General features: G+C 37.0%; 3 protein-coding genes and 1 long non-coding RNA gene across 5 annotated transcripts in view; 2 read left to right on the plus strand and 2 right to left on the minus strand.

Annotated features, from left to right (window-relative positions):
- Positions 1-9,699, minus strand: part of LOC103515862 — a 63,000-nt gene extending 53,301 nt beyond the window's left edge. Inside the window, exons 1-4 of the mRNA XM_026828438.1 lie at positions 9,453-9,699; positions 8,325-8,610; positions 7,009-7,176; positions 5,415-5,552 (exon numbers count right to left, since the gene is read on the minus strand). Coding sequence (XP_026684239.1) covers positions 5,415-5,552; positions 7,009-7,176; positions 8,325-8,571 — 553 coding nt within the window. The 5' untranslated portion in view covers positions 8,572-8,610; positions 9,453-9,699. The remainder of the gene's footprint in view (positions 1-5,414; positions 5,553-7,008; positions 7,177-8,324; positions 8,611-9,452) is intronic.
- Positions 9,700-10,572: 873 nt separating this feature from the next.
- Positions 10,573-15,995, minus strand: part of LOC108253250 (TLD domain-containing protein 1-like) — a 9,071-nt gene continuing 3,648 nt past the window's right edge. Inside the window, exons 2-3 of one of the 2 annotated variants that reach the window (XM_017446841.2) lie at positions 12,205-12,376; positions 10,573-11,225 (exon numbers count right to left, since the gene is read on the minus strand). In XM_017446841.2, coding sequence (XP_017302330.2) covers positions 10,635-11,225; positions 12,205-12,376 — 763 coding nt within the window. In that variant the 3' untranslated portion in view covers positions 10,573-10,634. Of the gene's footprint in view, positions 11,226-12,161; positions 12,377-15,995 lie in introns of both variants that reach the window. The other variant, XM_026828436.1, reaches the window with a different exon arrangement.
- LOC103515869 (probable cytosolic iron-sulfur protein assembly protein Ciao1) lies at positions 11,244-11,972 on the plus strand (the record flags this gene model as incomplete). The annotated part of the gene is made up of 1 exon (XM_017446840.2): positions 11,244-11,972. A coding segment is annotated over one exon (645 nt), but the record flags the coding sequence as incomplete, so codon positions are not given.
- LOC113470192 overlaps positions 13,801-15,995 on the plus strand; it is a 3,158-nt gene continuing 963 nt past the window's right edge. The window contains exon 1 of the long non-coding RNA XR_003393337.1: positions 13,801-13,964. This is a non-coding gene — a long non-coding RNA (uncharacterized LOC113470192). The remainder of the gene's footprint in view (positions 13,965-15,995) is intronic.

Below are 15,995 nucleotides of genomic sequence, written 5' to 3' on the forward strand. Positions count from 1 at the left end.
CAGATCACCCCAACTCTTCCCAGATCAAAGGAAAAAAAAAAAAAAAAAAACATTTGAATTAAAAAATGGATGAGACCTAAGATTAGGTTTCATGCACAGGCACAGGTAACCACATCCACAACCACCCAGGAAAAGAAAGATAAATTTTAACAACGTTAAGAATGCAATTGGAACCTATGCCCAATGGGTATTACACTAGGCTTGCACGCCGGAAGTCCCGGGTTCGAATCCCAGTGGGGTTGATTTTTTTTCCCGCCTCTGAGCTTGGAGTTCGGCGTGCACTCAGCCTCGTGAGGACCATTGAGTAGCTACTTTAATCTAGCAGCGACCAGTGGTGACATTACCAGTGTAAAAAGATTATTGAAATGTGGAAATTGATTGCAAAGGAGGCACTTAGTAATGTTGTGATATCCACAAAAGTTGTCATTTGAAACTGACAAAATCAAACACTCCAACAAAAATATAAGAAAAATAAATGGGATGTAAGCATTTTATTAGTACTCATACCTCACCATGTGTCCTGAAAATCATACCTAGGAGAAGCTAATGCTGAAAAAGCTCAATAACTCTATTTCATGCCAAAATGGGCCAGAAATTTGTGAGCCTCCTAGATCTATGGTGAGACAAATTTGATTGCTTCACATAAAGACACTGGAACTTGGCTTGGCATACTACTGAGCACTCAAATATCAAGAACATCATAGTATATTAAATATTTTAACTTCTCTAAATGAAGCTCCCTAGAGTACCTGGCAAAGTACTTCCTTCTGTCAAGATTTCTTGCAGAGCCAATAGCTTTGTACACAAAATAATAAGATCATTTAAGTAAGTAGGTATTGATTTATTTTTTGTCAAAAAAACAGCTTGTACTTTCAAGTACTGAGGTTTTCTGGACAACTAATTAAATACAGCTCTAGTTTGTTCGGAAACTATGTTACTCACCCAAAAGAAATCTTATCAGTCTGCAGTGTTCACATAGTGATGATAAGGATTGACGGAATGATAACAAGTTCCATACATTGTCCTATGAATCACCTGTATCCCTGTATGTAGTGTTGAATGGAAGTTCATACTGCGGGGAATAAATACTTGATCACCTTCTAACGTTGTTTGGGCAATTACCTAACTACAATAGTAATAAATTCACACAAAACACAGTTAATTACCTATTTACAGGAAAGGAAAAAAAAATCATAGGTAATAATCATAAAATAAATTTGAATTTTGTTTTTTCTTTTTTTTTATATGAAACAGTGTTGCCAGCATGCGCGCGCGGTTCGTTTTGAAAAAATCCCTCCTAATTCGTTTTTCTCCCAGAACTTTCCCTCGAAATTTCCCGCTTGTAGATTTTTTTTTTTTTTTTTTTTTTTTTTTTTTGGGAATTAAATAGAATAGAATAAAATTAAATAGAATAGAATAGAATGAAATAAAATAGAACAAAATAAAGTAGAAAAATAAAGATTTAAAGTGGCAAAGATTTTGAATCACTGTTGTGAAACTTTTATTATAACAACAAATTGAGAGATCCAATTAATACAATATCGACGTTGCCAGCCCAAAAATTCCAGACCCCAAAAAATATTCTTTACATGTCATTACTTATAGAGTCAATCCAAAATATTGGAGCTTTGATGGTAAATATTTCATATTTCAACCGATTACTTAGAGAGAAAAAATTATGCCTCAGTTGGGACTGAACCCTCAACATTGGGTTCCACTCTAAACCAGGTAAGGTGCTTTGAGAGGGCACTTATGAACAGGGATCGGTTAGGCTTGTAAGGGCTAGTGTTTTAACTGTACTGTTTGGCATTAAAGTGGTAACGTACACAAGTCTAGGCTTGAGCTAAAATTATTCAAGCCTAGCCTAGCTTGGCCGTGTTCATCTATACCTGAGGAAAGAAGAACTTGAACAGATGCTCGCGCTGTCTATCTGCCCAAGGTCCGTAGCTGAAGTCTGTACCCTTGCCACACTTGATGTCTACACCCCACATAGGAGCTGCAGACTCTACCATCTCCCCGTTAGCCAATTCCAACATGTGAGGTTCCCGCGGTACTAGACCTGTAGGCAAATAACATCGGAGGACAATTAATAAATTTAAGTAGGACACTTAAAAACCAGGGACCTCAAAACGTGTTTTGGCGCAGAAACCCATGCGCACAAACAAACGAGGCGGGAGTCATGAATAATGACGTCATCGCGTACGGGAGCGTATGCCGTGACGTCAAAGTTCACGATTTACCGGTATTTTTTTAAATCGATTTATCTCGGGCTCTAGAAGGCGTAGAAGGAAAAGAAAAATTCCCTTGGTCCTCGTTTTTCCTGCTCTATGACTTTGAAACACCACCCAAGTAAGCGCAACTGATCTATTACCTGGTTCATCCATATAGAAGTAGAGGTCCATATTGTTAGAGGATAGCACTACAAATCCAGCACCCATATAACGCGGTGGTTCATCGGAGATGCCCATATATTTCGGACTAGGCGCCAGGATGACTTTGAAGTTTTCCGCCTTACACTTGACGAAATGCATGAAATGATCCAGCTTGGACGAAAGCAAATAACATCGGAGGATAATTATTAAATTTAAGTAGGACACTTAAAAACTAGGGACCTCAAAACGTGTTTTGGCGCAGAAACCCATGCGCACAAACAAACGAGGCGGTAGTCATGAATTATGACGTCATCGCGTACGGGAGCGTATGCCGTGACGTCAAAGTTCACGATTTACCGGTATTTTTTAAATCGATTTATCTCGGGCTCTAGAAGGCGTAGAAGAAAAAGAAAAATTCCCTTGGTCCTCATTTTTCCTGCTCTATGACTTTGAAACATCACCCAAGTAAGCGCAACTGATCTATTACCTGGTTCATCCATATAGAAGTAAAGGTCCATATTGTTAGAGGATAGCACTACAAATCCAGCACCCATAAAACGGGGTGGTTCATCGGAAATACCCATATATTTCGGACTAGGCGCCAGGATGACTTTGAAGTTTTCCGCCTTACACTTGACGAAATGCATGAAATGATCCAGCTTGGACGCAGCTGCGGAAAAAAAGAGGCAGTGTAAGAGTTTTCTATAAATTCTTACTTTGTCATTTTTAATGGAAAAAAAAATGCATACATTATACTGCCGTGCTAAGCGAAAACGCCGTATGTCAAAAAACCCTACTTTCGGGAAATCGAGTTTAAAGATTTCAATCTATACGGCGAACATACGTTTTTGACATACGGCAACACGTTGGTTTTTAAGGGGTTTAGGATAAAGAAAAAAAAAAAATATAGGATCAAAATTTAGGATCATAGGAACCATTTGGCACCAAAACCAAAAATCAATTTTTTTGACATACGGCGTTTTCGCTTAGCACGACAGTAGGTATAGACAACACCCTATTACATTACAATCACTGTATAAAATAACAAAACTAAGAAAAAAAGAGGATAAATTCTTAGGGGTAACAATTTAACAAAATAAGAAAAGCAAGGGCGAAAGTAGAGAGGATTGTCGTGTAGGTAACTTTTGGATTAGGTAAAATTAAGTTTAACCCCTCAGGATATTTAATCCAAGAGTTAATCCAACTTTAAACTCACATTGAGATCTCGGCCATAGGAGGCTTTCAGCTTAACCACACTTTTTTTGAAGGGGGAAGGGAGTACTTTTTTTTTTAATTTCGAAATATCCAATGAAAATATTTAAGATAGCCAAGAGATCGAAAGGACAGTTTGGCGTCCAAATGTAGTCTGATTAGCGTTATCCAGGGTTTTGAGTTGAACACCTTCATGTCAGGTTTGAGAGTAAACAGAAAAGAGTTTTGATCACCATAGAATTTTGGACAAAGGGTTAGATTTGTGGATGCATAGGCACCAAAGATGTTGGATTTATCATCTTTAACAAGAACGAGCAGAGGACCTTGGTTGATAGCACATGCCATCAGCCTTGTGAAACTTTCACCTTGAAATTGTGATTTACCTCTATAAGTAGATAGAAGTGTTATTATTTCTTTTGTTTTTGTTACTTAAATGTTCCTTTGTTCTGTATTCTATGTATACCCTTTGAAAAAATAAAACGTCCATACGATAAATAAAAAATTTCGAAATAGAATTCTATCTGACATAGTTTTGTAAAATTATTCAGACAACACAGTTATAAGTTCACAGAGGCATCCGGATTTTCTACTTACCTGGTTTAGTAGAGTACATGAAGTGCGCCTCCTCCACATTGATAGACAGAGTGGTGGGTACAAAATGCATGAAATGATCCAGCTTGGACGCAGCTGCGGAAAAAAAAGAGGCAGTGTAAGAGTTTTTCGAGAAATAGAATTCTATCTGACATAATTTTGTAAAATTATTCAGACAACACAGTTATAAGTTTACAGAGGCATCCGGATTTTCTACTTACCTGGTTTAGTAGAGTACATGAAGTGCGCCTCCTCCACATTGATAGACAGAGTGGTGGGTACAGGCATAAGATTCAAATTTAAAAACATAATATGACTATAATCTAGAATGGACATTGTAAATGATGGATTGTATACAGGTGTAGGAATGATCCTTTGGCTGGTGTTAAAATCAAACATATGACTTAGAACATACTTGTGAAGATAGGCTATTTCATGGGTTGTTGATAAGATTCAAATTTAAAAACATAATGTGACTATAATCTAGAATGGACTTTGTAAATGATGGATTGTATACAGGTGTAGGAATGATCCTTTGGCTGGTGTTAAAACCAAACATATGACTTAGAACATACTTGTGAAGATAGGCTATTTCATGGGTTGTTGATAACCACTTTTGTAAAGAATCAAATGTGATTTCATTATTACAATCACCCATGCTCAAATAGTTTGCATATACAATCAAGCTTCCTTTGTCGCTATCAATGTTTAGACTAGACCACAACTCTTTGTTGTCTCTACTTTGATAAATAAATAAACACGAGTTCAATAAGGCTTGGACATAGTTGATTAAATCACCATAGCTCCCAATGAAACACAATAACAAATAGTTTGCGTATACAATCAAGCTTCCTTTGTCACTATCAATGTTTAGACTAGACCACAATTCTTTGTCATCTCTACTTTGATAAATAAATAAACACGAGTTCAATAAGGCTTGGACATAGTTGATTAAATCACCATAGCTCCCAATGAAACACAACAAGATTTCAACTTTCCGATCAATGTTGATACCGTCCAGCTCATAATATAGGGAGATGAATGTGCTCAAATCAATCTTTTCTGTTTTATCTGGGAAATAATATTTCAAGTAAAAATTTAGGATTTCAACTTTCCGATCAATGTTGCTACCGTCCAGCTCATAATATAGGGAGATGAATGTGCTCAAATCAATCTTTTCTGTTTTATCTGGGAAATAATATTTCAAGTAAAAATTATTCCGACGGATTTTCTACTTACCTGGTTTAGTAGAGTACATGAAGTGCGCCTCCTCCACATTGATAGACAGAGTGGTGGGTACCAATCTATTTCCAAACACGACCCGTCCAGAAGACACGTCTACTTTGATCACGGGAATCAGATCACGCCAACTCTTACCTGATCAAAGGAAAAAAAAAACATTTGAATTAAAAATATGGATGAGACCTAAGATTAGGTTTCTTTCATCCACAGGCACAGGTAACCACATCCACATCCTCCCAGGAAAAGAAGGATAAATTTCAACAACGTTAAGAATGCAATTGGAACCTATGTCCAATGGGTATTACACTAGGCTTGCACGCCGGAAGTCCCGGGTTCGAATCTCAGTGGGGTTGATTTTTTTTCCCGCCTCTGTGCTTAGAGTTCGGCGTGCACTCAGCCTCGTGAGGACCATTGTGCAGCGACCAGTGGTGACATTACCGGTGTAAAAAGATTATTGAAATGTGGAAATTGATTGCAAAGGAGGCACTTAGTAATGTTGTGATATCCACAAAAGTTGATTATTTGTTAGGTTTATATTAGACATCCTATGTATTAACATTATTCTTACCGTACCTATAGTATCCAATAATAATAAAAACGGTACCTAAGAATAATGTCCACAAAAGTTGTAAAAAAGCTCCAGTTTACCACAAAGAATTGGAGATTAAGCAGTGACCAGTGACAGCATTAATAATGTAAAAGGGAACGGGAATCAAATCACGCCAACTCTTACCTGATCAAAGGAAAAAAACATTTGAATTAAAAATATGGATGAGACCCAAGATTAAGTTTCATCCACAGGCACAGGGAACCACATCCACAACCACCCAGGAAAAGAAGGATAAATTTCAACAACGTTAAGAATGCAATTGGAACCTATGCCCTATGGGTATTACACTAGGCTTGCACGCCGGAAGTCCCGGGTTCGAATCCCAGTGGGGTTGATTTTTTTCCCGCCTCTGAGCTTGGAGTTCGGCGTGCACTCAGCCTCGTGAGGACCATTGAGTAGCTACTTTAATCGAGTAGCGACCAGTGGTGACATTACCGGTGTAAAAAGATTATTGAAATGTGGAAATTAATTGCAAAGGAGGCACTTAGTAATGTATTGATATCCACAAAAGTTGTAAAAAAGCTCCAGTTTACCACAAAGAATTGGAGATGAAGCAGTGACCAGTGGCGGCATTAATAGTGTAAAAGGGGACTTTAAGTATACAGTTGAAAGAATTATTAGTTAAAGGAGGCTCTTAGAAATGCTGTAATATCCACAAAAATTGTGAAGAGACAATTGAAGGCTTTTACTGTGCAAAAAAGGAATAACTAAAAAAAGCTCCAGTTTACCACAAAGAATTGGAGATTAAGCAGTGACCAGTGACAGCATTAATAATGTAAAAGGGGACCTTATACAGTTGAAAGAATTATTAGTTAAGTAAAGGAGGCTCTTAGAAATGCTGTAATATCCACAAAAATTGTGAAGAGACAATTGAAGGCTTTTACTGTGCAAAAAAGGAATAACTATACTTATTTTGGTTAAAATGGCTTTTCTCTTGTGTGGAATATTATTAGGATTTTTTTTTATTATTATTATTCTTACCCAAAGATGGTGGCTCTTCCTTCTCGACAAGATCATCCTCTGGTTCCATTTCATTCGGAGGAATTATGACCGGATCCAACCCGAACACCTGCTCGAGTCTACTGTACACTTTGCATCGGTTGTAAATGTGTAGCTCATACCCATTCAACATAACACTTAGTCTGAAATATACATGATCATGATTACAATATAGGTAACAGTAAAAACAAACAAAAAAAAAAAAAAAAATTGCAAAGAAAAAATAAAATGTGCTTGTATTTCAACTGGAGATAATTCAACAGGTAAACAGCTAAATGGGAAGTGTTGTGCCTCTTAGCATACATCTGATGAGGGACATACTACAGGCTACAGGATGGGCAAGCTACAACATAGACCACATGAGTGTAAAGTAGGTAAGTAGGTAAGTAGGTAGCAGTTGTCTCAATGCTACAAAAAAAAGTTTGTCATTTTTTTTTTTTTTTTTTTTTTTTGTAATTACTCCATGATTTATTCCCTTTGTCTTAGGATTTTTTCCTTGATTTTCTTCAGGAGATGCGCAGAAACGTATGCGCACAAAAATGAATTGCGCAGAAATGCATGCGCACAAACAGATTAATGTGTTGCTTGCGAGGGAGCTTTGCTCGGGACATTTGATGTGACGTCATCCCTATAATACCTATCTACACAGTTAATTTTGATTATCTATTCAGGACAAGGCCCACATTCTTTGTCTGTCCAAATGTAGGTGCTACCAGCAATGAATAAGACCAGCTGTTGGCAGATGCTGTAGTTTTTCAAGTTGAGTATTGAAAGAAGTATCTGACACAATCTTTTGGAGGAAAAGTATTAAATTAAAACAATTGAAAAAGTAATACCTATCTACACAGTAAATTTTGATTATCTATTCAGAACAAGGCCCACATTCTTTGTCCAAATTTAGTTTCTACCAGCAATGAATAAGACCAGCTGTTGGCAAATGCTGTAGTTTTTCAAGTTGAGTATTGAAAGAAGTATCTGACACAATCTTTTGGAGGAAAAGTATTAAATTAAAACAATTGAAAAAGCATACCTGACAGAGCACAAACAGTGAAAGATCCAATGCTCAGATATCCTTTCTTCACATAGAACCGAGTGAGGAGTCTCGTAATGAAATAACCGACCACACGGGAATTGTAATATGTTATGTACAGCACCCATGTCATAGCCAATATTAGTGAAAACATGAGAAACGCAAAGTTACTGTCAAACTGGATGTCCAGGTCGGTGCTGTTCCCCGTCTTGTTAGAGACGGTAGAGAAGAAAGATGAGTTTGGCATGATGACTGTTTTACTTCTTACCTGACAGAGCACAAACAGTGAAAGATCCAATGCTCAGATATCCTTTCTTCACGTAGAACCGAGTGAGGAGTCTCGTAATGAAATAACCGACCACACGGGAATTGTAATATGTGATGTACAGCACCCATGTCATAGCCAATATTAGTGAAAACATGAGAAACGCAAAGTTACTGTCGAACTGGATGTCCAGGTCGGTGCTGTTCCCTGTCTTGTTAGAGACGGTAGAGAAGAAAGATGAGTTTGGCATGATGACTGTTTTACTTCTTGACTAGAAATTGGGATACACCTGAAAACAACAAATACAATTAAAATGGAATAAGATCAATTTAAGCACTTGAAACTGACAAAATCAAACACTCAAACAAAAATATAAGAAAAATAAATAGGATGTAAGCAATTTATTTGTACCTATACCTCACCATGTGTCCTGAAAATCATACCTATTAGGAGAAGCTAATGCTGAAAAAGCTCAATAACTCTGTTTCATGCCAAAATGGGCCAGAAATTTGTGAGCCTCCTAGATCTATGGTGATACTTGAAACTGACAAAATCAAACACTCAAACAAAAATATAAGAAAAATAAATGGGATGTAAGCATTTTATTTGTAATTATACCTCACCATGTGTCCTGAAAATCATACCTAGGAGAAGCTAATGCTGAAAAAGCTCAATAACTCTGTTTCATGCCAAAATGGGCCAGAAATTTGTGAGCCTCCTAGATCTATGGTGAGACAAATTTGATTGCTTTACATAAAGACACTGGAACTTGGCTTGGCATACTACTGAGCACTCAAATATCAAGAACATCATAGTATATTAAATATTTTAACTTCTTTAAATGAAGCTCCCTAGACTGCCCTAGAGTACCTAGCACAAATATCAAGAACATCATAGTATATTAAATATTTTTACTTCTTTAAATAAAGCTCCCTAGAGTACCTAGCAAAGTACTTCCTTCTGTCAAGATTTCTTGCAGAGCCAATAGCTTTGTACACAAAATAATAAGATCATTTAAGGTACTGATTTTATATTTTTTGTCAAAAAAACAACTCATACTTTCAAGTACTGAGGTTTTCTGGGCAACTAATTGAATACAGCTCTAGTTTGTTCGGAAACTATGTTACTCACCCAAAAGAAATCTTATCAGTCTGCAGTGTTCACATAGTGATGATAAGGATTGACGGAATGATAACAAGTTCCATACATTGTCCTATGAATCACCTGTATGTAGAGTTGAATGGAAGTTCATACTGCGGGGAATAAATACTTGATCACCTTCTAACGTTGTTTGGGCAATTACCTAACTACAATAGTAATAAATTCACACAAAACACAATTAATTACCTATTTACAGGAAAGAGAAAAAAAAATAATCATAAAATAAATTTGAAATTTGTGGAATTTTTTGATTTTTTTTTAATATGAAACAGTGTTGCCAGCATGCGCGCGCGGTTCGTTTTGAAAATATCCCTCCTAATTCGTTTTTCTCCCAGAACTTTCCCTCGAAATTTCCCGCTTGTAGATTTTTTTTGTGGGTCTTCAATAATTTTGATTGTATTCTCCGAAATTTGAATAGCTATCTAACTAATAAATAAAAAAAAAAATTGACCATTTTTTTCCATTACACAGACCCCAATTTTATTCCTTGATTTCTTTAATTAATAAATTTAAGTAGGACACTTAAAAACTAGGGATCTCAAAACGTGTTTTGGCGCAGAAACCCATGCGCACAAACAAACGAGGCGGTAGTCATGAATTATGACGTTATCGCGTACGGGAGCGTATGCCGTGACGTCAAAGTTCACGATTTACCGGTATTTTTTAAATCGATTTATCTCGGGCTCTAGAAGGCGTAGAAGAAAAAGAAAAATTCCCTTGGTCCTCGTTTTTCCTGCTCTATGACTTTGAAACATCACCCAAGTAAGCGCAACTGATCTATTACCTGGTTCATCCATATAGAAGTAAAGATCCATATTGTTAGAGGATAGCACTACAAATCCAGCACCCATATAACGGGGTGGTTCATCGGAGATACCCATATATTTCGGACTAGGCGCCAGGATGACTTTGAAGTTTTCCGCCTTACACTTGACTTACCACCTATGTATAATTTCATACTAAAATAATGACACTGTATATAAATAGGTAAATAACCAAAAGGACTGCTTTTTGATTGGGTCCAAGTTATTTTATTTTATTATTCTAGTATTCTGGAATTATGGGAAATACAAAAAATAATGGGCAGGTGTATAATAAATATCATTTTTGCATTTTTTTACTCTAAAATTTTTACAATAAACACAGGTCAATTCAATTTTCTAATTCAATATCAGGCTCCCTAAGTCCTGCACTGTGCTTGGTTTTGCCTGCTAGTTCTAACAAAGCTGAGGCTGTCGGGTCAGCATCAAGCACACTCCTCTCTCCTTTCTCTTCTGCTGTCGGTGGAGGAATACCAACACCCCATAACTCAATGTGCATAATCTTGAAATGCTTGTCGTGTGATAACATTTGATAATCCTTGAACGTAGAACAGGTTTTGTTACATTCACCTTGTCCATACTCAGAGTCTATCCACAGACCCCAATACTCAAATTGACCACCAAAGCCTAATCCATTGGGGAGGGTTTGCTGATTACTATTTAAATAGATAAAATTCTCATTGAACCCAGACGAGTTGAACACCTTCATGTCAGGTTTGAGAGTAAACAGAAAAGAATTTTGATCACCATAGAATTTAGGACAAAGGGTTAAATTTGTGGATGCATAGGCACCAAAGATATTGGATTTATCATCTTTAACAAGAACGAGCAGAGGACCTTGATTGATAGCACACGCCATCAGCCTTGTGAAACTTTCACCTTGAAATTGTGATGAGAACAAAAGTCTCCACTGTTTTTGAAACTCGGGCATAAGATTCAAATTGTGTGGGTATGGGAGGTGGGGGAGGAAGATGAGTATGAATGTGCTGCTGTCATCAATGCACACATCCAAGATGTGAAGAAAGTCCGTTTCCATCCATTTGACAATATCCTAGCATCTGCTAGCTATGATGATACAGTAAAGCTGTTCAAAGAAGACAAAGCCGAGGCTGACTGGATTAACTTTGCTACACTCAAATCACACACATCCACTGTTTGGTCTCTGGCATTTGATAGGACAGGGTCTCGTCTTGCTACATGCAGTGATGATGCCACTGTGAAGATATGGAAGGAGTACAAGCCGGGGAACTCGGCTGGAATACCTACACCTGATAATGACAGTGTATGGAAGTGTGTGTGTACACTGAGTGGACATCATGGGAGAACTATTTACGATATCTCCTGGTGTCATCTTACCGATCTAATAGCCACCGCGTGTGGAGATGATGCTATCCGGATATTCAAGGAGAACCCTGAGGCTGGAGATAGTGATATGGTGAGCTTTGATCTTGTTCACACAGAACATAGAGCTCATAACCAAGATGTTAACTGTGTTGCTTGGAATCCTGTAGTACCTGGTATGCTAGCAAGCTGTAGTGATGATGGAGACGTCAAACTATGGCAGATCAAACTGGAGAACCTGTAAAGCTCTTGATCAAATTGGAAAACCTGTAAAACTCTTGATCAAACTGGAGAACCAACTGTGACGTTAGTGTGTTGAATGTACCAGGTTCTTAAACATCACTGAAGTTAAACAACGTTGTACGTGGTTGGTATTAGCGGTTGACATTCTGGGCAGGACAAAGGGTTAGATTTGTGGATGCATAGGCACCAAAGATGTTGGCTTTATCATCTTTAACAAGAACGAGCAGAGGACCTTGGTTGATAGCACATGCCATCAGCCTTGTGAAACTTTCACCTTGAAACTGTGATGAGAACAAAAGTCTCCACTGTTTTTGAAACTCGGGCATAAGATTCAAATTTAAAAACATAATATGACTATAATCTAGAATGGACATTGTAAATGATGGATTGTATACAGGCGTAGGAATGATCCTTTGGCTGGTGTTAAAACCAAACATATGACTTAGAACATACTTGTGAAGATAGGCTATTTCATGGGTTGTTGATAACCACTTTTGTAAAGAATCAAATGTGATTTCATTATTACAATCACCCATGCACAAATAGTTTGGAGGAATTATGACCGGATCCAACCCAAACACCTGCTCAAGTCTACTGTACACTTTGCATCGGTTGTAAATGTGTAGCTCGTACCCATTCAACATAACACTTAGTCTGAAATATACACGATTACAATATAGGTAACAGTAAAAACAAAAAAAAAGTAAAAAAATTAAAGAAAAAATAAAATGTGCTTGTATTTCAACTGGAGATAATTCAACAGGTAGACAGCTAAATGGGAAGTGTTGTGCCTCTTAAGCATGCATCTGATGAGGGACATACTACAGGATGGGGAAGCTACAACATAGACCACATGAGTGTAAAGTAGATAGGTAGCAGTTGTCTCAATGCTACAAAAAAAGTTGGTGAAACATTTTTTTTTTTTTTTTAAGAAACACAAATTGATTTTATTTTCTTCACATCTTCTGGTTTTATTTTGCGGGACAAATTTTTCTTCAGACTGCCTGATCCTTGTTTCTTATTGGAATGTTCGGATTTCAACTTTCCGATCAATGTTGCTACCGTCCAGCTCATAATATAGGGAGATGAACGTGCTCAAATCAATCTTTTCTGTTTTATCTGGGAAATAATATTTCAAGTAAAAATTGATCAGGGAGTCTTTGATTTCCATGGACCACAGCTCAAACACATCAACTTTAGTGAGTACATCTTTCCCATTTGTTAATAATTTTATTTTCTTCACATCTTCTGGTTTTATTTTGCGGGACAAATTTTTCTTCAGACTGCCTGATCCTTGTTTCTTATTGGAATGTTCATTCCCCATAGTGGTAGGTCTCTTTTGTATGATATAAAATGAGATCAAGATTAATAAACTAACATTTTACATGACTCCATATTGAGTAAGGAGGCCAATACTTTTGAAAATGACACCTTAACTTCTGAATGGAGTTCTTTGTTCTTCCCTTCAAATGAAAAAAGCTTTCCTACTTCAAAGTTCTAGGATATTGTAAGTAGGTGCCATAACTGTCCAAGATCATAAAAAAATTAAAATAATCACGGATAAAAATTAGAAAGAACTTTTTTCTGATAAATTTTCAAAATTTCAAATAATCCTTATCAAAATTTGAAATTTCCCGGTGGACATTTGAATCTTCAAAAACCTCCCATAGAAGAAAAAAAACCTCCCAAAGAAACCGGAACATGCGAAATGAAACGAGCTGCGCACTTATCAGTCGCGCGGTAAAATTCAAATTTTCCGAAAAATCAAAGAAAAAAAAAAGCAGAAAGCAAAGCACAGGAAAGAGTGAAAAATTTTAATTTTTTAATGGAAATATTTTAAATTCTTTAAAGTGTCATCTTAAATAATTATTATTGAGTGATTAGACGTCAAATTAAAGGATTATACGTGCAAAGCACAGGAAAGAGTGAAAATTTTAATGGAAATATTTTAAATTCTTTAAAGTGTCATCTTAAATAATTATTATTGAGTGATTAGACGTCAAATTAAAGGATTATACGTTGAAGTGAGGACAGAAGTTCACACATACATCAAGCAAACACTGTTTCTGGTTCCTTTGTAAGATATTGTTCAGTTATCTATCTAGTTCTCTTATCAATAATATAGCTACCTCTTTTACAATATAACCCAGAAGTCCTATTGAATACCCTCTGTCACATACTCTAAAATCCCACTCCTGGGTTAAGCTTCTACGAATCTACGAACTACACCCTTAAATTTTCAATGTCTGGAACTTTTTCAATCAAAGATAGGACAAAAGCTTATGTCAGGAATGCCTAACCAGTTGATCAAAGCCTCAGTAGGTATCCACTACAAAGCCCCAACCCTCCACCCTAGTCTTGTCTCAACCCAAGAGAAAATAAAACAACCATGCTAAAGAATATATGGTAACTATGCAGAAGTCACGTCCGTGTAAAAGAAAAGCTCCTTTTTGTATTTAACCTAACACAGTAATCACTGCTCCAATTGTGAAAACTCCTTCTTACATTTAACCTAACCCTATGGTCACTGCTCGTTTGTGCCAGTTCCTTTGGTAGCAATATTCCATGGATGTGACGTCTGCACAAGTAGGTACCAAGAATATTCTCAATGGAGCATTGACCATAGCCCCAACCCTTGATAAAATGGAAAAGAAAAAAAAAGCTTACCGCCGTATGTATGAAAATTCGTTTCAAGTTAATCTTAAGCTAAACTTGGCTAAGCAAAATTTCAGCTCAAGTTTAACTTGAGAATATTTGGTATGTATGAAACATTTCCAACTTCATCTTAGTCAAGATCAATCTCAAGACAAACATCTTGTTGAACCAAAGAGGTTTTTGGGAGGTTTTTCATTTTAACCAATAGGATTACTGATAAATAGCGGGAAAATTTAAATGTGTGTTTAAAAAAAAAAAAAATAAATAAATAATTGTTATCTATTTGTTCATAAGTTTGGAATTCATATATGATATCACTCCTCTTAAAAGTATAGCTCTTGAGCAGTTTGATGTTTGCTAATCCAGAGAACTAATAATAGTAGTAGTAGTGCTTATTTATACTGCTCGCATAGGACTGAAAAGTCCCTTTACTCCAGCAGTAGGCTACCACTATTATTGTGGTCAAATTCTCAAATTATATTGAGGATAAAATTCCAAACCTCGGCTGGGATTGAACCCACGCCCTCCTGTTTACCAGGCGAGCGCCTTGACCACTACACCACCGAGGTAGGTAGTAATGTCCTCTTCTCTTCGTTTTCGGGACGATAAGACCTTAAGTTGTGTCCACACATAGTCGAAGGCCGTCGATCGACACGACGCGACGGCCGGTCACCTTTAGCATTTACAGTTCCCTCTGTCAAAAAATCTGGTGTGAACATCACACGACTTTCCTTATCCTATTGAATGATGCTTATTTTTATGTTCTATTGTAACTTTTACAATATCTCTAACCGTTTAGTCAGTATAGCTGAAAACCGCCAAAAAACGGTCGAAATCTGTCCAAAAGCGGTCAAAATACCGCCAAGCGCAGCAACCATCTCAACCAAACGTTTTGTGTTGCATCCTTGTCACATTTGTGAACTACATACCAAATTTCAAGTCTCTAGCTCATACCGTTCCCGAGATATTATTGAATTACACCGAAAACCGCCAAAAAGCGGAAAAATGACGCCAAGAATTGCACCGATCCTAACCAAAAGTTTCGTGTCGCATCCTTGTCACATTTGAAAGATACATACCAAATTTCAACTCTCTAGCTCTTACCGTTCTCCAGATATTTTGTTTACAGACAGACAGACCACTGACGCTCATTCGACATTTTTAGTACTTTGTGGCCGGAGGTTTAACCCCCGGGAGGCTCCCGGAGTTTACCCCGGGAGAGTTTCGAATTAGTAAAGCTTAACTAAAAGGAAACAAAAATAAATTTTTTTTTTGACAAGGAATAGGATATCCCTTCCTTCATTACATTCAGCCCAGCTCGTTAAAGCCTACAGTCAAAAATCACTGGTTTTGCTGCAAAACTCCAGGGGATCTCGGATGTTAGGTTTTTTCAAAGTCGGTAACCAGGCACACACCACAGACACCACAGACACACCAGACAGACAGACACACA

Source organism: Diaphorina citri, unplaced genomic scaffold (assembly GCF_000475195.1).
Source record: "Diaphorina citri unplaced genomic scaffold, Diaci psyllid genome assembly version 1.1 scaffold1432, whole genome shotgun sequence".
NCBI lineage: Eukaryota > Metazoa > Arthropoda > Insecta > Hemiptera > Psyllidae > Diaphorina > Diaphorina citri.